This window comes from Biomphalaria glabrata, chromosome 3, assembly GCF_947242115.1.
Source record: "Biomphalaria glabrata chromosome 3, xgBioGlab47.1, whole genome shotgun sequence".
Taxonomy (NCBI): Eukaryota; Metazoa; Mollusca; class Gastropoda; family Planorbidae; genus Biomphalaria; species Biomphalaria glabrata.
Genome location: NC_074713.1, coordinates 18,220,124 through 18,242,951, shown reverse-complemented (window position 1 = coordinate 18,242,951; position 22,828 = coordinate 18,220,124). Strand labels below are relative to the sequence as shown.

Genomic DNA, 22,828 nt, shown 5'->3' with positions numbered 1-22,828 from the left:
GCTGAAGCCAGCATTACCTTTGCCGAAAGCGTGTGTTCATATCTGAGAATCAGTACAGAACCTCAAAAATGTAGCAGATAGATATGCATTTTTGTCGCCTTCCCAGCTATTAAATCCTCAGGTCGAAATCAATCTCAATAGTACTCCTAGCGACATTGATAAAAACAAATTTCTGCTGGAGCGAAAGAGGCTTCAACGGTTTGTCACAGTTTCATCAGAATCCTCCGCACTTCCAAAACAAGGAGCTGTTGAGCTCTTGAGATTTATAAAAAAATATCAGCTAGATGATTTAGTCTCGAATATCGTCATCATGATTCGCATATTTTTTACTATTGCGGTAAGCGTTGCTAAATGCGAGAGAAGTTTTTCCAAACTTAAACTAATCAAGAATTACTTGCGATCAACGATGACAAATTTACGACTCACTAATTTGGCCATTTTGTCCTTTGAACAAGAGCTGGTGGGAAAAAAATGGATTTCGATAAAATTATTGATACTTTTGCCAGCAAGAAAGCGCGTAAAATTCATTTGTAGTATGTTTATGTAAAAGTGATTTTTTTGAATTAACAATATTTGATTTATGAATACATATTATTTTGAACAGGTTTTGCAATGTTATTAATTAGTTTTTTGTGTTTTTTTTTTGGGGGGGGGGGGCATCAAGATGAGGTACCGCACCAGGCATCATATACTCTAGCTACGCCACTGAAACTAATTATTTATATTTCAACCAATTTTTAGATTATTTCGCCCCCCTCTTCTAGTATTTTGGCCGATTTGGTCGAGTGGGGGGGCGGCCCTATTTATTTGTAGAAATCACAGCTTGCTTTCAGAATCAATTAAATACCTATAGGATTAAAACTTGTCATTGGTAATTTAATCGGTCTTTATATTATGTCATTCACCTGTTGGCCGATTGAGTGTGGGGGGAGGGGGGGGTCCTACTTTTATGGAGAAATCATAGTATGTGAACAAAATTAGTCGAATATCTATATAATATAAACAGGTGGAAGTGCGATACATGCAATCACCTTCCCCCAATCGGACAAACCAATACTTTTTACTTTTTGTATTATAGTAAGAAATTACAAAATTTAAAAAATCTGTCACTAATATAATTTATATATGCTATATGCGACCGCTCTGATTGTAACAATTACAGAGGCATCTCACTGCTTAGCATAGTCGGAAAAGCTTTTGCTAGAGTATTACTAAAGCGATTACAGATCCTGGCAGATCGTGTTTATCCAGAGTCGCAGTGTGGCTTTAGGGCAGGTAGATCTACAACAGATATGATTTTCTCTCTGCGGCAGCTACAGGAGAAGAGCAGAGAACAAAAGCAGCCCCTCTTCATAGCTTTTATTGATTTGACCAAGGCCTTTGACCTTGTTAGCAGAAGCGGTCTGTTTGCTGTACTAGAGAGAATCGGCTGCCCAAATAAGTTAAGAAAACTAGTGTCAGCTTTTCACGAAAATATGCAGGGCACCGTTCAGTTTGAAAGTTCTTCCTCCAGGCCATTCTCCATTAAGAGCGGTGTAAAACAAGGATGTGTACTGGCCCCTACACTATTTGGCATCTTCTTCTCAGTCGTACTATCCAGTGCTTTTAAATCCCTGGAAGACGGAATATACATCCATAGCAGATCCGATGGAAGGCTCTTTAACCTGGCACGTCTTAAAGCCAAAACGAAAAGGCGTCGTATCTTGATAAGGGAGCTGCTGTTTGCCGATGACGCGGCACTCGTATCTCACTCACAAGGAGGTCTACAGAAGCTAGTGAACGCCTTAGCAGCTGCTTGTCAAGAGTTTAGCCTTACTATAAGTCTCTCCAAGACCGAAATCCTGGCACAAGACGTCGCAGAAATACCTATAATACAAATTGGGAACCACACCCTTTCAGTGGTGCAGGAATTTACCTACTTGGGTTCAACAATTGTCAGTAACCTAGACTTAGACATCGAGCTGACAAAAAGGATAGGAAAAGCTACCACAGCATTGGCAAAACTCTCCAAGCGCGTTTGGGAAAATGGTAAATTGACCACAGCGACCAAAATCCTAGTCTACAACGCCTGTGTTGTGAGCACTCTCCTTTATGGCAGTGAAAGCTGGTCAACATACATGTACCAAGAGCACAGATTGAATAGTTTCCACTTGCGCTGCCTGAGGCGCATAATGGGCATCTCTTGGAGGGACCATGTCTCCAATCAGGAAGTTTTGAGATTGGCCAATATGAACAGCATGTATGCTCTCCTGACACAAAGAAGATTACGCTGGCTCGGACATGTCACCCGCATGCCAGATGGTAGAATCCCGAAAGATATCTTATATGCTGAGCTTGTGGAAGGAGTCAGACCCAAGGGCCGCCCAAGACTAACATATAGAGATGTCTGCAAGCGAGACATGAGAGCCTCAGGCATCAGTGAAAGTATGTGGGAAAACATAGCCAAAGACCGGAGTGCATGGAGACAGACTGTGCGTGCTGGGACAACCTTTGCTGAGAACAAAAGAATTGAAGCGGCTTTAATCAAGAGGGAAAAAAAGAAAGCTGCCCTGTCTGCTAGCCCTAAATCAGAGGCATACACATGTACGAATTGTGGCAAAGTCTGCCGTTCTAGAATTGGCTTGATTAGCCACACCAGATTCTGCCCCGTCTCAAGATTAAGCCAATACCAGTGACTCACTTGGGCGCATCCATTGCCTTTCGAGACAAAAGGAGCCATATATTATAGTAAGAAATTACAAAATTTAAAAAATCTGTCACTAATATAATTTATATATGCTATACAGTAAATTCTTATATCGAGTCGTCCAACCCCTATTCTTTAATGCAAAATGCAATCATTAGCAGAAATTATAAAAAGGAGCGAGGATTAATCGTTTTCATTTTACCGCCATTCCCCTTTCCAGACAGAGTTTGTGTAATTTGACATGAATTTATCATATCTATTTTAAGAAAGATTTTGCTTTGGAAAACTTGTAATTGAAGCGAAATTTTTCAATATAGCAGTCACGGTTGAGAGAGTTCAAAGGCCAGATAATCTTTTACTAGTCGACTTTTTCCAACCTTTACATCTCATATTTTTATAGTTAAATAAATTTAGGACTATAACTCACAATTTATGCTCGAATTTTATTGAATATTATTAATCGAATTATTTTTTTTCGGCGGCGATCCTCAAATCCTTAATCTAAATATGTGGGATTATCTTATCTTTTCAAAGAACAAATCGGTTGTATTTGCAATGTATTAAGGGACTATAAATTCATATTAGAATATTTTCCACATTATTCAAAAGGTCCTTTATAATAGAATGAATAATAAGCTGTAGATGTCAGGACGATGCGTTTCAGCCGTGAAAAATGCAAGAAAACGCTTTTGGCGTCGGAGCTTTGCCCCGAACCCCACGGATAAATAATGAGCTGTAGATGTCAGGACGATGCGTTTCTGCAGTGAAAAAGGCAAGAAAACGCTTTTGGGCGTCGGGGCTTTGCCGAACATTGATAAACAGTCTTATTGTATTGTATTATTACATATATATGCTGTACGCGCGTTTATGCAAAGGGTTAGGGTTTACTGGGCGTTAGGGTTAGGGTTTGGAAAAAAAATCGCCCCCCCCCCCCCACTCCGAAGATCTGGATCCGCCAGTGGAAAGACTCCATGTAATAATGAAACATTTCCACTCACTAAGAGAATTCACACACACAAGTGTGTAGTGCTATTGTTTACATACCACCCACGACTTATCTACCCTTAGCTTAGTACATACATATTTAAAAACTAAATTAATTACTTACGTCTAATTGATGAATTAATTGGTTGATTTTTTTATTCATTCATACATTGTCATAGAGCATGAGCTTGTATGCAAAGTTGGATGACGATTGATTAAGCAGAAGTGGTCGCATAATTGATTGCGAAAATATAAACATTACAAGAAACATACAAGAAAGCTACAGAATGAGTTAATAAAAGCGTTGCAAAAAAATTAGATTTGCGTTTCTGAAGCTCTGAGGTCAAATTTCTTTTAGAAATGTAAATGTATTAGATGGAAGACTAATAATTTAAACAAAATATCGTGTTTATCTGAGCATCCCAAATTGATAGGAACATTGCAAACGAAACTAGTCATCGGCTGATATTGTACAAACATATAAAGATTCGGAGCTACAGGTAAATCTGCAGGCTAATCTATATAAATATGTAGATATTGTAAAACGAATTACATTCGGAATAAAAAGGCTCATTATTATTTTGTCTTTATTTACGCATAAGTATGAATGTCTATATGTATTTATGTTATGTATATGCATGTTTTACGTCTGACTTTCAACTATCTACGTTATTTTAATAGCTCGTGTACCACGATCAAGGAAATATACTAACCGAGAATTTCTTTTAAGGGCTTCAATCCACTACAGTTATCCAGATCTACATCAGTAGAAATGTATTCCAGTCAATTTTGAAAGAATCACAATTAGAACAAGCCCACATTTCGGGTTCACTCAAGTGATTTGATCGTTACACGGAAGTCCAAGAACAATAACTCTGCTAAACCTTGCCTGTGTAATGTCGACTTAAGAAATTCAAATGTTTTGGTAAGATTTTTTTTTTCCTTTCCTTTTTTTTTTTCTTTTTTCAACCAAGTGAGAAATCGCCCTCTGAGACGCCGTGAAGTATTTACTTAAACAACTCGTCCTCCTCCAGTTGTCGTTCTTTCAATGGTTCTCAGATTTCAGTTTCTCTTGTTCTCACACGCACGTAACTGCACCTAGTCTCCAGCACTATATCAACAGATGGCATACATTTGTTTTAACACTATCCTATACAGCACCGATCATCTGATACCAGTAACCGTAGTCAAGGTTGTGAACCCCACCCAGATCCCCCCACATGTACACTAGACATTGCAGAGAAGTCTATAACAGTCGATTTTTATTTCCAATGTTATTTTTCTCTTTTAAAGTAAACACACAGCTAAAGGTGTTATTCAAGTATGCAAACCTGAAAGGCTAGAGATCAAAGCTTTGTCAGGACAGAAGACCTTCATGAGCCCCATCTCCTCCCGCCCTCCAATTTTCCCGCTCTATACCACAGTGTAGATAGGAGAGGTGGCTGAGTGGTAAAGCGCTTGGCTTTCGAACCGAGGGGCTACCAGGCTCAAATCCTGTTGAAGACTAGCATTTTCAATTTTGGGATGTTTAGGGAGACTCTTGAGTCCACACAGCTCTAATGGGTACCTGGCATTAGTTGGGGAAAAGTAAAGGTGGTTAGTTGTTGTGCTGGCCACATGACACCTTCTTCTCTAACCGTTGGCCACAGAAAAATATGGCCTTTACATCAACTGTCCTCTAGATCACAAGGTCTGAAAGAGGAACTACCACAGTGTATGGGGTGAGGCAAATGAATTATACACTGAGAGATATGCTATATCTATCTATCTATCTATCTATCACTATCTATTTATCTATATCTATCTATCACTATCTATCTATCTATCTTTTTATCCATCTATCTATCACTATCTGTCTGTCTGTCTATCTATCTATCTATCTATCTATCTATCTATCTATCTATCTATCTATCTATCTATCTATCTATCTATCTATCTATCTATCTATCTATCTATCTATCTATCTGCCTATCTATCTGTCTATCTGCCTATCTATCTGTATCTATCTATCTATCACTATCTATCTATCACTATCTATCTATCGCTATCTATCTATCTATCTTACTTAGTAATATCAAACTGGTTCACAAAAGTAATTGGACCATAGCTCACTGAATATTCTACAAGCAAAGCTGCGCTGCTAAACATAAACAATAAATAACATTAGTTCTATTCGCTCACATTTATTATTGTTAGTCAACAGCTATTAGAAATTAATGAAATAATTGATGCAATTATCATGCAATGTCACTCAAAATAAGCTTTGCTTTAAAAAAATAGTATGTTAATATTTCTTTTCGTCACTATATAGATTCTAGAATTTGTAAACTTCATAGAACTGCAATGTATTCATAGGAAGTAATTTCTTTGTTGTTGTTTTTTTCCGTGGTTTTCGCTTTTCGTAATAGAAAAATTAACTGAATTGTTCTAAAAAATGAATTCTGAATAATAAAAATGTGTATAAATCATAGACCTAACTATTGACTGACGTATCCTGTTTACAGATTTAAAATGTACCCCTGTATCCTGAAACAAAAACTGCATTCTACAGCGAGAGATAAGATTTGTAAATCTCGTGGCAGCCATCTTCTAAACACATTTGATACTAAAAAAAAATTGTTAAGAATGTTGTAAATTATTGGCGTCTTTGCTTTATCATTGTGAACATATATCTTTGGGGGCAAACTACATACACAACAATACACACACACACACACACACTCATTTTAACATTAATGTAATCCAGAGTTCTCCAATATTTGAGGCAAGTCAAAAGGTTGCATTTATAGAATAGATATTATTGTTATTTGTGACATCATGATCTAATGCAATTTAGAAATGTTTAATACACATGTATGGGTGTGTTGGTGGCTGTGTGTGAAAAAAGGAGGGTATCGTGATAGTGTAAATCAGAAACAATTTGTATTTACTATGTGTCTGCAGGTTTAGTCTACTGCGCAGACATTCTAACGAAGACCTATCTTTGTGTCTGTATATATAAGACTAAGACTAAGACTGCTTTATTGATCCTTATGGAAATTTGTTGTGATTATCAGGACTCTTTTTTCATATAAAGACAACATAACAGAAACATACACATAAATACAACAGACACAACATAAAGAGTTCATTCAGCGACTACACACAGGCATCTTGGTGCTTTTCATGTTCCCTGATCAATGAGTGGCCGTGATATAGTCTGACCGAGTGAGGTACGAACGAGTTTTTGTATCGCTCCGTTCTTGTTTTGATTAACAGCAGTCGCCCACTTCGCGACGACCTGACGTAGTTCTGATGGAGCGGGTAGCCGTTGTCTTCCAAGATTTTGTTCGATTTTTCTTAGGCACTTTTGTTCAAAAAGTTCCTTTAAATGTGGTAATGCTGTGAGCGTAATTTTTGATGCCCTTTTTATGATGTTTTCTAGACGTCGCAACAATTTAGATGAGGTGTTGCCTTGCCAACAAGTTATTCCGTATGTTAGCAGATATAAAGCTTACGTACTGTGCAGGCAATCCTTTGACTGTATTGTTACCATCTCGGCACTTTGCTATGCCAACAATCTCATGTAAGAAACACAAGAAACTATTTACCGGTACACTAGTCAATATGTACACCGGGGCAACACTTTCATTTGGGGACGAGACTTTCTTCTACTAATACAATGTATCAAAGTTAAGGGTTCTATTTATCTATTATCAATTATATTTCTTATATATTTCCTTATTCATTTAATGTCAGTTCAATGAACAGGCTGTTTATTGAATCCAATAGCTTTATAAAACTAGTATAAATCCCAAAGAAGGTCTATAGAAATTAAAGGAAATTGAGTTAATGGATATAAAGATCATTTTGAAGGCTAACACACAAATGTTTTAATTAGACTTGAGTTTTCGTTATAGGAAAATGTATAGAAAGGAATATAATGTTTTTCCAATATTTTTCGTCACAAAAGAAAATGGTCTGTAGATAAGTAAAGGTCACAATTCCCACCATGGTTAAATAACATAGCTTACATGCGCTTTCAAACAGTACCAATAGAAAATATTTCCCAAGATACCTCACTTTATCAAGGGGAGATACGTACACAGCGTGAGTGATAAAAGACTTCAAATTTTTTAAATAATTACTTCCCCTTTGATGTTAAATTGGTACAATTTAATGGGACACGGAGTAACATGCTTCTCACGTTTCATAAATGTAGCCCAATAATTACATATTTATGATCTACAGTGATTCTAATCATTAATTATTCTCAATATGTTATCCCTTTTTAATTTTGTACTCTTGCATGGGAACTAACCAATGAAAAGAAAATGCAAAATAAATATTGGCACAGTTATGTCCCTTCTGGTAAAACCTGGCCATTCATTTCACAGATAATCAATGTATCAATGACTGATCCGATAAGGAGTTTGTTGTCGTACACGGTGGCCACGGAGGAGCCTGTGATCAGATCTCCGTGATCGCTGAACAGTTCGATGACGTCTTCCTCTCTCGTCATTTTCCCACCAGAGGTCAGCGGCACGTACAGAACCTTGGACATGAATCAACTTAGTTTTAAAATGGATGTATTTGAAAATAAATATAAATTCATAAATGTTATTGTAGATCTTAGCTGGGTAGGATGGGGACTGTATGAGTAGAGGAAAGGATGGCACTTCAGCAAGAGAATGAGAAAACGTACACTCTTGCGTATTCTTCAGTAAGAGAGCTAGCTTTACCTATGTTAATTAGGAAACTGGTTTGGTACATGACATCTGTTGCAGTTCTGTTTACATTATATTTATATAAATATTGGATTCACTGTACACAATATTATAATCTAGATACGACGTGATAGACTTTGTACGCTTCAACAAAAATTGCAGATTAAAATAAGGTTAAGAAATAAATGTTGACATTTGAGCCATTATTAACAACTTACAGAAGATGGGGCTCGAGTTCTCGGACCTTCCAAATGCGCCATAATTTTGTGACTGATGGGATGTGATCCTATAAATAAACCATTTCCACTGGAACTCAGATGTAAGTTGTCAACGGCGGATCTAAGATTCAAAGTCTGCACAGGCGCTAGGCTGTTGTCTCCCTTTCTTTCCATACTCGCTTCAAGAGGGGACAGTTCACGTAAAGGTACCTATCAAGTACATGTGTGTATAATGTGTGTATAATGTGTACATGCTAATAGTGATCAAATGTTTACTTAACATGATATAATACGATATAATTAAAGTGTAATACAAGTTATTTAGGTTGACTAGTAAGTTTATGGCGTTCCTTCAGGAATAAAAGGATGGCTGCCTGGTCGTGTGGTATGAGTACTTGACTAACGTTCGGACTTATCGATGGTCCCGGGGTTCAAACCCTGCCCGCTCCCATCTCCCGTCGTCCTGCGGTAGGTTTGGACTAGGATGAAATTATCTTCAACTCTGAAGGAACATCCGAAACATGTCAAACATTTTACAAACATTTACAAAAGATGTGTACGCCCTTGCGCTGGCCCAAACCTCCTGGTGGCGTTCAAGGTTGGAAGTGGAACCAGGACCATCGAATGCGGAGCGTATACTAACTAACATCTCTCAACTACAGACTGGTACTAACTAACATCTCTCGACTACAGACTGGTACTGACTAACATCTCTCGACTACAGACTGGTACTAACTAACATCTCTCAACTACAGACTGGTACTAACTAACATCTCTCGACTACAGACTGGTACTAACTAACATCTCTCGACTACAGACTGGTACTAACTAACATCTCTCGACTACAGACTGGTACTAACTAACATCTCTCGACTACATACTGGTACTGACTAACATCTCTCGACTACAGTCTGGTACTGACTAACATCTCTCGACTACATACTGGTACTGACTAACATCTCTCGACTACATACTGGTACTGACTAACATCTCTCGACTACAGACTGGTACTAACTAACATCTCTCGACTACAGTCTGGTACTAACTAACATCTCTCGACTACAGACTGGTACTAACTAACATCTCTCGACTACAGACTGGTACTAACTAACATCTCTCGACTACAGACTGGTACTAACTAACATCTCTCGACTACAGACTGGTACTAACTAACATCTCTCGACTACAGTCTGGTACTAACTAACATCTCTCGACAACAGACTGGTACTGACTAAAATCTCTCGACTACAGACTGGTAGGCCTACTGACTAACATCTCTCAACTACATACTGGTACTGACTAACTTCTCTCAACTACAGACTGGTACTGACTAACATCTCTCGACTACATACTGGTACTAACTAACATCTCTCAACTACATACTGGTACTAACTAACATCTCTCGACAACAGACTGGTACTGACTAACATCTCTCGACTACAGACTGGTAGGCCTACTGACTAACATCTCTCAACTACAGACTGGTACTGACTAACTTCTCTCAACTACAGACTGGTACTGACTAACATCTCTCAACTACAGACTGGTACTGACTAACATCTCTCGACTACATACTGGTACTGACTAACTTCTCTCAACTACATACTGGTACTGACTAACATCTCTCGACTACAGACTGGTACTGACTAACATCTCTCGACTAGAGACTGGTACTGACTAACAACTCTCGACTACAGACTGGTACTAACTAACATCTCTCAACTACATACTGGTACTAACTAACATCTCTCGACTACAGACTGGTACTGACTAACATCTCTCGACTACGGAATGGTACTGACTAACATCTCTCAACAACAGACTGGTACTGACTAAAATCTCTCAACTACAGACTGGTACTAACTAACATCTCTCGACTACATACTAGTACTGACTAACCTCTCTCAACTACATACCTGTACTAACTAACTTCTCTCGACTACAGACTGGTACTAACATCTCTCAACTACAGACTGGTACTAACTAACATCTCTCAACTACAGACTGGTACTAACTAACATCTCTCAACTACATACTGGTACTGACTAACATCTCTCAACTACAGACTGGTACTGACTAACTTCTCTCAACTACATACTGGTACTGACTAACTTCTCTCAACTACATTTCCTGTACTGACTAACTTCTCTCAACTACATACTGGTACTGACTAACTTCTCTCAACTACATACCTGTACTAACTCTCTCAACTACATACTGGTACTGACTAACATCTCTCGACTACAGACTGGTACTAACTAACATCTCTCGACTACAGCCTGGTACTAACTAACATCTCTCAACTACATACTGGTACTAACTAACATCTCTCGACTACATACTGGTACTAACTAACATCTCTCAACTACATACCTGTACTAACTAACATCTCTCGACTACAGACTGGTACTAACTAACATCTCTCAACTACATACTGGTACTAACTAACATCTCTCGACTACATACTGGTACTAACTAACATCTCTCGACTACAGACTGGTACTAACTAACATCTCTCGACTACAGACTGGTACTAACTAACATCTCTCAACTACATACTGGTACTAACTAACATCTCTCGACTACAGACTGGTACTAACTAACATCTCTCGACTACATACTGGTACTAACTAACATCTCTCGACTACATACTGGTACTAACTAACATCTCTCGACTACAGACTGGTACTAACTAACATCTCTCGACTACCGACTGGTACTGACTAACCTCTCTCGACTACAGACTGGTACTAACTAACATCTCTCGACTACATACTGGTACTAACTAACATCTCTCGACTACAGACTGGTACTAACTAACATCTCTCGACTACAGACTGGTACTGACTAACTTCTCTCAACTACATACTGGTACTGACTAACATCTCTCGACTACAGACTGGTACTAACTAACATCTCTCGACTACAGACTGGTACTAACTAACATCTCTCGACTACAGACTGGTACTGACTTACTTCTCTCAACTACATACTGGTACTGACTAACTTCTCTCAACTACATACTGGTACTGACTAACTTCTCTCAACTACATACCTGTACTAACTAACTTCTCTCAACTACATACTGGTACTGACTAACATCTCTCAACTACATACCTGTACTAACTAACTTCTCTCAACTACATACTGGTACTGACTAACTTCTCTCAACTACATACCTGTACTAACTAACCTCTCTCGACTACATACTGGTACTAACTAACTTCTCTCGACTACATACTGGTACTGACTAACTTCTCTCAACTACATACTGGTACTGACTAACTTCTCTCAAGTACATACTGGTACTGACTAACTTCTCTCAACTACATACCTGTACTAACTAACTTCTCTCAACTACATACTGGTACTGACTAACATCTCTCAACTACAAACTGGCACTGACTAACTTCTCTCAACTACATACTGGTACTGACTAACTTCTCTCAACTACATACTGGTACTGACTAACCTCTCGACTACATACTGATACTGACTCACTTCTCTCAACTACATACTGGTACTGACTAACTTCTCTCAACTACATACCTGTACTAACTAACTTCTCTCAACTACATACTGGTACTGACTAACTTCTCTCAACTACATACCTGTACTGACTAACATTTCTCAACTACATACTGGTACTGACTAACATCTCTCAACTACAAACTGGCACTGACTAACTTCTCTCAACTACATACTGGTACTGACTAACTTCTCTCAACTACATACTGGTACTGACTAACCTCTCGACTACATACTGGTACTGACTAACTTCTCTCAACTACATACCTGTACTAACTAACATCTCTCAACTACAAACTGGCACTGACTAACTTCTCTCAACTACATACTGGTACTGACTAACATCTCTCGACTACAGACTGATACTGACTAACTTCTCTCAACTACATACTGGTACTGACTAACTTCTCTCAACTACATACTGGTACTGACTAACTTCTCTCAACTACATTCCTGTACTAACTAACTTCTCTCAACTACATACTGGTACTGACTAACTTCTCTCAACTACATACCTGTACTAACTAACTTCTCTCAACTAAATACTGGTACTGACTAACTTCTCTCAACTACATACTGGTACTGACTAACTTCTCTCAACTACATACTTGTACTAACTAACTTCTCTCAACGACATACTGGTACTGACTAACTTCTCTCAACTACATACCTGTACTAACTAACTTCTCTCAACTACATACTGGTACTGACTAACTTCTCTCAACTATTTTTCCGGTAATGACTAACTTCTCTCCACTACATACTGGTACTGACTAACTTCTCTCAACTACATACTGGTACTGACTAACTTCTCTCAACTACATACCTGTACTAACTAACTTCTCTCAACTACATACTGGTACAGACTAACATCTCTCAACTACATTTCCTGTACCGACTAACTTCTCTCAACTACATTTCCTGTACTGACTAACTTCTCTCAACTACATTTCCTGTACTGACTTACTTCTCTCAACTACATTTCCTGTACTGACTAACAACTCTCAACTACATTTCCTGTACTGACTAACTTCTCTCAACTACATTTCCTGTACTGACTAACATCTGTCAACTACATTTCCTGTACTGACTAACTTCTCTCAACTACATTTCCTGTACTGACTAACTTCTCTCAACTACATTTCCTGTACTGACTAACATCTCTCAACTACATTTCCTGTACTGACTAACTTCTCTCAACTACATACCTGTACTGACTAACATTTCTCAACTACATACTGGTACTGACTAACATCTCTCAACTACAAACTGACACTGACTAACTTCTCTCAACTACAAACTGGTACTGACTAACATCTCTCGACTACAGACTGATACTGACTAACTTCTCTCAACTACATACTGGTACTGACTAACTTCTCTCAACTACATACTGGTACTGACTAACTTCTCTCAACTACATACTGGTACTGACTAACTTCTCTCAACTACATACTTGTACTAACTAACTTCTCTCAACGACATACTGGTACTGACTAACTTCTCTCCACTACATACTGGTACTGACTAACTACTCTCAACTACAAACTGGTACTGACTAACTTCTATCAACTACATTTCCTGTACTGACTAACTTCTCTCAACTACATACTGTACTGACTAACTTCTCTCAACTACATACTGTACTGACTAACTTCTCTCAACTACATACTGGTACTGACTAACTTCTCTCAACTACATACTGTACTGACTAACTTCTCTCAACTACATACTGGTACTGACTAACTTCTCTCAACTACATTTCCTGTACTGACTAACATCTCTCAACTACATTTCCTGTACTGACTAACTTCTCTCAACTACATTTCCTGTACTGACTAACTTCTCTCAACTACATACTGGTACTGACTAACTTCTCTCAACTACATTTCCTGTACTGACTAACATCTCTCAACTACATTTCCTGTACTGACTAACTTCTCTCAACTAAATACTGGCACTGACTAACTTCTCTCAACTAAATACTGGCACTGACTAACTTCTCTCAACTACATACTGGTACTGACTGTTCAACAAAAATCCTCCAACTTACTACTGTAGACTGTCCGTCTCTCATACGAACTTACTTCCGGTCATACCTAAATCAGGTTCACTATGGACATATTCAGGCTCTATATTCATAATAAAATCACTAAATTACAATAAGGTCCAACAAGTTCCCTAGTTTGAGTGTGACCAGTACATGTAGTTCAAATAAACTTTGTGTTTACCTCTGGTCCTCTGACAGTAAAATTCCATTCGGTCCTGAAATTTGTGGAATCGCAGTTTCAAAGTTGCTGCCGTTATAGTACACCACAGACCCTAGAGGCAACCTCAGCAGGTTCTCCATCGTTGCCAGTGACGACACATTGAAATAAAGACAGTTGGTCACGTAAAATGTATCTTCTTCCACAGCCGCCACATCATTGGTCAAGCGAAATAAGTCACTGGTAAAATACTTCTTGTGGACAAGCTCTTTGGTTGTTAGGTCGTACCTGAACTTCTCGACCCTGTCCGGCTGGGACAATGGATGGTTGACAACGTACAGAATATGTTGGGCTGTGTCCTTGTCCTCCAAGACTCTGATGCCGTGAGGTCTAAACCTGCTCACGTCGAACTTGTCAGTGGGTCTTATCTTCAACACGACGGCCCCTTGTTCAGGATCTTTGAAGTCAAACAGCAAAATGTGGCCTTTGACCTTGTTGTCTTGAATGAAATCCTGGTAAGTTCTACTTGAGGCGTTACAGCTAAGACCAGAAGTGATGAATGCTAGCCCGTCTTTGGTAACATGGAAATCTTCAGCACCGTAGTGCACACCTTTTACACGTCTTGAAGAGAGAAAAGTAGATACCAGTGTCGCAATCAGATTAGAGAGTTTACTCTAATGTCTATGTCACGTGTGTAAATGTATTGTTACGAATCTCACTATCCAGGCTCTCTGCAAACTGCACCATACACCACCAACTTAAAGAACTTGACAACTCAGGGCTCCAAAGTAACGTAACACTTTAATAGTTGAATAAATAACAGCCAATACTGTTCAATTGGCAACACGTACACTGTACAAATATCTCTCCGATAACACCGTTCCGCAGTATCAACTCTTGCACTGGCCTCTCCGTCTCGTTCCGGGCTTGCACTGGGTTCAACAGTTCAGGACTGACTTCACACACTAGGCTCGTTGTGTCGGACTCGATCGCAGACCAAGATCAAGACGCCAGCCGTCTCAACTGTACTTGACAGTACTCTGCACTGAACCGTCGTAATGCTCCGTACAGAACCACACCGCTGAACTGTGCTGTAGTCGACCGGACTGTAGTGAACCGGGCTCTGAACTCCTGCCGTGAACCGTCTCTCGTGAACCTTGCTGTATTGAGCCCCTTTTCTCGACCGTCTTGACTGCGACACCTCCGCTCTTATATAGGGTCCCTACTGGCCTTCTCGAACCGGACAGAACGCCGCTCGACGTTTCCAGGTGGTCAGATGACTACAACTCTCGTGACGCTCCTGAGCTCTGTTCACGACGTCGATCCTTCCCGAACCGCCGTCGATCCTTCCCGAACCGCCGTGTTGACACTCGTCTCGGCTGACCGTCGTAACTCGTCACGGTTGACCGCTCGTCTAGCGCTGGCCTGGGGCGATTTGCGTCGGCTGACTACACACACACCACTACCCCCATCTGTGCCACCACCAGGTTTATAACAGTATGTTGAATGGTGTAACGTTGCAGAATGCGAATGTCGTGTAATGCTGGGTTCTTGCTTCCTGAAGTGCTCTTAACACGTGACAAATACTATAAACTGACCTAAGTCCGTTTCAGCAGACAAATATGAAGTTTATTTTTACAACACAATAATAATAATACTGCACTCCTTGTTAGTGCTACAAGTAAAGAAATAATGAACAATCCTATCCGCATAACAGCGGTATCAAATGTATCCAATATATGTTAGTTACAAATCACGTCCGCATCTCAGCGGGTAACAATAAGAACAATTACTACTAGTGACACTGGAGCTTCAACTATAGTTATCCATTGAAATACGTATAATACTTTAATATTCAATAAGCACATAATGAAATCAACTCTCAAATATAATTAAGCAACAATCACTAGTCCATCGACTTTCATGCTATCTACATATATATACACCAGTCCAGGAAGCAACGTCCAACCTTCCTGGACCGGGAGCAAAACCTTACTAACTTGACTTGACTGAACTCCAAGTCAACTTTTTTCATTCTACTTCCTGTTTTCTACATCAGGAATTCCATGTGTCTTTTAAACTCTTAACATGACGTGAACTTTAGATCATGCAATGTCAACTAAGACTGTGACAACGTGTCAAGACCAAGTTGTAATTTAAAATATTAAATTAAATTAATTTCTGTTCAAGGTTTCTGGGTTTTTCCAGTGACGTTGCAAACATTCAGTGATCACGCATATAACGTTTGATAGAAAAGTATTTGATTGGTTGGAGAGGTGGTTTGATTAGTTTGGCAATTACGTTAATTAAAAGGTCAAGACACACATGTGGTTAGAACAAAGACGCGGGTTCTAGAATCGCCAGTCTTAGATAGACTCTCATAGAAGCAAGACGTACATTACTCTTGATTTAGAATTAATGGAGATTACTTTTGCACTTACACTAAATCTAGTAGTTATTTAAATATTTCATATTCTTGATACAGTTTGTCGGTGCGTAGGTTATGGCATTCTAGCACCAATGTTTAGTAAGTGCACAATTTTTGAACGCACTTTCTTGGTTGCCTTGCTTGTAAGCTTATGGAGTGGTTTTGTTATTATGCTGGTGTATCGTCGTGTGTTTGAGATTCTTCTGTGTACCCCTGTTTAGGGTGAGTATCTAAGGCATGACTGCATTTCGCAATTGTTTCGCTGCCTTAGTGTTTTGGGACTAGAACTTTCAATTTGTCTTTTCTTATGTCTCTACAGGGAGCTAGTTATGGGATTATCAAGATTTACATTGGAGTTTATTATCAGCAGTGGGCCAGTGTTGAACGTACTATTGTGTGGCGTTGTGTGATAGCAAGGTGCAGATTTATTGTTTAATAACTTTAACCACAATATTATAATATTTTAGACTCAATGTCATTACTCCATCAGTTGTCATTATTACTTATATTCATGTCATTAAACAATTACATTGTTAACTGTGAGTCAATTATTTATTGTAAGCACGAAGGTGCCTGTTGAATGTCAGGGGCCCGGGCAAACGAGCTAAGGCTTTAACACAACCCTGACACAGTTCACTTTGTAAATGCTGTATATTACGTTCGTGTTTTCAAGTTTCTGTGTTTGAATCAAAAGGATCTTCTTCATTGAATCTACTAGTTAACACAAATATTTAGACATTATATAGAATACACAGCACGTCACGGTAACTCATCTTATCAGCTGACATCTTCAAGTAAGGTTTAATTCATCTTATCAGCTGACATCTTCAAGTAAGGTTTAATTCATCTTATCAGCTGACATCTTCGAAATCCTCGGCATCACGGTTATAAGATCTCAGCACCCCAGACAAAGATCAACTAACAAGAGAAACTGAGAGTCAAGCTCTTTAACATCAAGATCATCAAGAGGTAAAAAAGATTATTAAAGATCCCCTCAAGATCTTATTTCACCGTGACATCTGGCATCAGCCAAAAAGATCTATTAAGATCATATTGACCGTGATAGTCTACACTTATTGATTCCCATACTATTTTTAGTCTAAATGAGCTCTAGGTATTGCGTAACTGACCATAGATAGCATAAGGAGTTAGCAGAGTATATAAGTTGTGCAGATGATTTTTTAATATTTAAAGAGAGAGAGAGAGAGAGAGGAGGCGGAGGAGAGAGAGAGAGATGAGGGAGAGAGATTTTATTTATGAACAGGTTTTTATAGTGTGACAATATGAAGTCTACCATTCATGGATTGGATTGGATTTTGTATTCTATGTAAATATGTTATGAGTTGTTGAAATACAACATATTTATATATATCATACAGCCACATCTAATGATTAACAAAATGAGTAACTTAAATGTAAGCCCTTACTTACAAGCATGGGTTCTAAACTTTTTAACCCAACGGCCCCAGTATGTTAAAGTCAACAACACCAAATCGTCAACTCGAGTACTATGTACGGGTTCTCCACAAAGTTGTGTACTTTCTCCTGTACTATACACTCTTTACACTAATGACATAAGAAGCATCTATGATTCAGGTAAACTCATTAAATTCACTGATGATACTGCCATAGTCGGTCTTATTTCAGGAGACGAAACTCAGTATCGAAGCTCGATAGAAGAGTTTACAAACTGGTGCACCGACAACTTTCTAAAACTGAATGTCACAAAAACTAAAGAACTTATAATAGATTTTAGAAAGAAAAAACAAACTATACGTGAACTACAAATAAACACTACATCTATAGAACAAGTAAAGGCATATAAATATCTAGGCGTTATCATCAACAACAAGCTTTCATGGGAAGACCACCTTGGAATTCTGACAAAGAAAACAGCCCAGCGACTCTTTTTTCTATACAAACTCAACAGTTTTAAATTAAACAAGAAGATCCTTGAGACATTTTACGGCGCGACTATACAAAATCTGCTAACATACGGAATAACTTGTTGGCAAGGCAACGCTTCATCTAAACTGTTGCGACGTCTAGAAAACATCATTAAAAAAACATCAAAATTTACACTCACAACATTACCACATTTAAAGGAACTTTTTGAACAAAAGTGCCTAAAAAAAATCGAAAAAAATCTTTGAAGACAACGGCCACCCGCTCCATCAGAACTACGTCAGGTCGTCGCGAAGTGGGCGACTGCTGTCAATCAAAACAAGAACGGAGCGGTACAAAAACTCGTTCGTACCTCACTCCGTCAAACTCTATCACCGCCACTCATTGATCAGGGAACATGAAATGCACCAAGATGCCTGTGTGTAGTCGCTGAATGAACTCTTTATGTTGTGTCTGTTGTATTTATGTGTATGTTTCTGTTATGTTGTCTTTATATGAGAAAAGAGTCCTTGTAATCACAACAAATTTCCGTAAGGATCAATTAAGCAGTCTTAGTCGTAGAACATTTTTATATTAAATATACAACATATATATTGGTTCTTTCTTTAAAAGTGTTAGCATGCTGTGAGTGAGAACACACTATCTCATCCTATAAAGAGATGACATCCGGTGGACTAGTGATTAGGCTTGGTGTTATGCATTGTGTATGTGTGTGTGTGTGTTTCTATGGTGACGGTGGGAAGAAGTTAGCGATTGGTTGTGAAAGATACAAGATAGGTGGCATTGTCGTCACTTGGTCTTAGTTAGGGGAGACGACTCCAGAACGTGAGACTGAAAAGACGTGTTATTGTAGTGAGTTACCTTTTGTTTAGAATACCATTTTATAATATTACTAAAGACTACTACATTGATTTCATTTTATCTCAAGCTGAATTTGTTTATATTCTAATCAAAGTTCTATTTAGTTTTGTTCACAAACGAGGTTATTATTCAATGTTTTTCAAGTGTTACAAATTCAGATCTAATACTTATACAGCGGTTTAGTTTCCTACCAGCAGTATCATGCTACAAGTCAACGACCGCCAATAACACTTGGGTTTATACGTTATCCCTGCAAGCTATCTAACCACTAGAGGCGCCTGGAAGGCAGGACTTTATTTTTTTTTTTAATTAAAGAAGCGTTTAATTTATAGATTAAAAAATCTAACTAAATATAAATGAAATAAAAGATACTTATCCTACATTATTATGCTTATATGATATTTTATATCTGTGTTGGTATATGCACCGAATTAAATATGAACAAAAATGAAATGATGTAATCCATATTGTAAGCCCAAAAGCCCTGATTCACCCGTCACATTTCTCTGAAAGTGCAAACAAACAAAAATAAAGGGGAGGGGGGGGGGGGGGTTAGGGCCAAAATAAAAATGATATGTGATCATTACGTCATGCAGGATGTAAAAAGAAAAGAATGGCCCAGCCAGCCAAAAAAAAAAAAAAAGAACTGAATAGCAGACGAATAGTCACAGGTAGTGGATAGAAGAGTATTTGTTAATGTGGAGAGTGGGAGGGAGGGGGGGGGGAAGAAATAGACCTAATACTCGAATTTACTAGCCGGTCCAATTCAATGTAATAGGGGCTAACATATGCTGACCAAAGGAATGTATGGGGGATGTTTACCTGTGTGCCTTTTACAATTTTATTGTTGTAAGTCAGAAAACAAAAAAAGGGGGGGGGTGTTATAGCAGAAAAAGTAATATATATTAGCCTGGTAACAACGAACGGACGTAGCCGGTGGTTAATGATAGTAATGTATATTCTTTGAAATTATTTACTTAAAATACATTATTCCAATAATTTTAAATTAAACAAAAAACACTATATCCAGATCTACTTCCGCGTAGTAACATGTAATGTGGAGGACGAAGTACAAGAGATTTGTGTCAACAAGACTTCAAGTCCAAGTCTACCTTCAAAACTAGAACAATGTTACCTGCACTGTCCGGGGTAGTGCTTCTTATAGTCTAGGTGGTAATCCATTAGCCAGATCACTTTGACCACATAATACAAAATTATCGCCAAGGTCACAGTTAAAAATGCTGCCAGTATAGTGCACCGGAGATGAGTTGTTGTTTTTTCTTTTATTAAATTGCTGAAAATGCAAGCCTGTATTTGTCACAGCAATAGTAGGCCTACTAGATGTAGATCTAAATGCATTCTGTCCACACCAGATGCTTTGAGACGTGAGACCGAGGCATGACCTAGTTTTACAAATGTGCTCCAGTCTATTGTAATTCTGAATTAACAGCATGCAAAAACAGTGATTGTTTGTGAGACTATACAATACATGGCTAGTTGGCTACTACATACAATCTTATTGTTGCAAATCATAGATGGTATAAATTGACCTATTCAACTATATTGAACAGTGAATTGTTTATTGTGTCTAGCCTTCAAATGTTTGTTGTTGTTTTTAAAGTGGAATGGAGAGGTAGGTCTATTTACTCGGAATCATTCAAGCATGTCAAGTAGGTTCTTTACTACATAGGCCTACTACTTTAAATCAATGAAGAGACGATCTTTCATTCAATGGAAGGGCTTTCTTTATAATATTTTTTTTCTTCTACACTGTAGGGTACAGTGTTCAAATCACAGTCGCAGGTTTCTGTTAGGAATAGGTTACCTATCAGGAATAGGTTACTTTTCAAATACCTTTTTTTTTAATGAACTCATTCTGTCGGTCTGTGTGGAATCTTCTACACGTTATTTCCCACAGCTTCCTATTCTCGGATCAAGTTGAAACTTTGCACAATTATTTAGTGTCCATGACAATACATAAACTAATTAAAAAAATAATTCGTTAATCTATTAGTTATTGATTAATCAAGTGGCGTGATGTACAGTTTTTTTTTATGAAATATGATCGGATTTTTTAGCATGTATTTCAAGAAATCCTTAGAACTATTTGTTGAAAACAGTTGTGGTGATAATTTCAACATATCTATGAGACACTTGGTTAGTAGTATTAGTTTGTACAGAGACGCACCAAAGTTCACAGACTTTGAACGCGACATTTAGTGACGTCACGACTTAGTTGGGTTATAGATGTCTTCTGTATTTGTATAACGGTTTGGACTTTTGTGGTCTTTTCTACTTGTTCCATGTGTAGGTCTTGTTACTTGTTAGTGAAGTACATTGAACACACCCGTACAAGAAACCCAGACATCTCCAGAGTAATCTGTCAAGTCAGACAGTCATCAACAACTACAACTTCAAGACCTATCACAATACTTTCCACATTTGTTCTTGATGAAAGATAAAAAAAAAGTTGAAATACAAGTTACTAATATTTATTCGTCTGGTGTTATTTGTTTGTTGATTTTCAAACTGGGATCCTAGAATAGGAATTTATTTTGAAATTTTGGTTATAGGGATGAATTGTTTTTGGCGTTTCATGACATTTAAGAATGATTTTATAGTATTGGATCAAACCTAACTACAAGTTTAAAAAAATAGGTTTTCAACATTAGTAGGCCTACCATCTGGAAGCTAGACATTTCTAACGTCGTTGTAGAGAAACACTCAAATATTGAAACTCTGGAAGTAAACAGGAATTCAAAAACCCCCTGTGCGTCATTTGTAATGAAGTTCAATAAGCCGCATCAATGAAGCCGAAATAACTGTGACCTCATTTTGATAGCAAACATCCTAGCTTTGCCAACAAAGGTACCCAGAAATGTTGATTTTAAAATAGTTATATAGATGGTAGAGATTTAACGAGTTTCTTTTTTGAGAACCTCTTGAAACGACTACAACAGAAGATGTTGTATAAGAACAAGTTGGCTCATTTTTTGGACAATTTCTTTGAAAAATAGAAGTGGTGCCTGCACAGATGGTGCTCTAAGTATGTTTGTATGTTGGTCTGGGTATCAACGTCTAGTACAGAATGAGTCACCAAAAGTCAATTACTTTGTGATTCATCGATGAATGTAAGATGTATGGCTGAGAGGCGAAACCAGATTGACTAACAAGAGGGCTCGAGTATGAATCCTGTGACGAGAAAGTTCCTCACACTTTCTAAATCAACCTGCCATCACGTTTGCACATGTCAGCAGTCCATTCCCAGTCAAAGAGGAAGATGTTCCAGAGGCATCAGAGGAAGA

General features: G+C 38.2%; 2 protein-coding genes and 1 long non-coding RNA gene across 3 annotated transcripts in view; 1 reads left to right on the top strand and 2 right to left on the bottom strand.

Annotated features, from left to right (window-relative positions):
* Nucleotides 1-4,806, bottom strand: part of LOC106058219 (uncharacterized) — a 69,457-nt gene extending 64,651 nt beyond the window's left edge. The window contains exon 1 of the mRNA XM_013215591.2: nucleotides 4,384-4,806. The gene's annotated coding sequence lies outside the window, so the exon portion shown is untranslated. The remainder of the gene's footprint in view (nucleotides 1-4,383) is intronic.
* A 2,656-nt stretch (nucleotides 4,807-7,462) lies between these two features.
* On the bottom strand, nucleotides 7,463-16,364 carry LOC106058217 (serum paraoxonase/arylesterase 2-like). Its single transcript, XM_056022877.1, has 5 exons — nucleotides 16,326-16,364; nucleotides 14,354-15,003; nucleotides 14,202-14,235; nucleotides 8,595-8,804; nucleotides 7,463-8,204 (listed from the first exon to the last, which is right to left on the bottom strand). Exons 1-5 carry the CDS (start codon nucleotides 16,362-16,364, stop codon nucleotides 8,007-8,009), a joined length of 1,131 nt encoding a protein of 376 aa, XP_055878852.1. The 3' UTR covers nucleotides 7,463-8,006.
* Nucleotides 16,365-16,532: 168 nt separating this feature from the next.
* On the top strand, nucleotides 16,533-17,294 carry LOC129924951 (uncharacterized). The gene is made up of 2 exons (XR_008776807.1): nucleotides 16,533-16,979; nucleotides 17,077-17,294. It is a non-coding gene; the product is annotated as an uncharacterized LOC129924951 (long non-coding RNA).
* Nucleotides 17,295-22,828: the final 5,534 nt, after the last annotated feature.

Coding starts and splice junctions, on each gene's coding strand:
- LOC106058217 (XM_056022877.1), bottom strand. CDS start 16,364: ATGAAAAAAGTTGACTTGGAGTTCAGTCAAGTCAAGTTA. Junction 8,805..14,201: donor GTATGACCGGAAGTAAGTTC/GTATGAGAGACG, acceptor TGTACTTGATAG/GTACCTTTACGTGAACTGTC. Junction 8,205..8,594: donor GAACTCGAGCCCCATCTTCT/GTAAGTTGTTAA, acceptor TTCATGTCCAAG/GTTCTGTACGTGCCGCTGAC.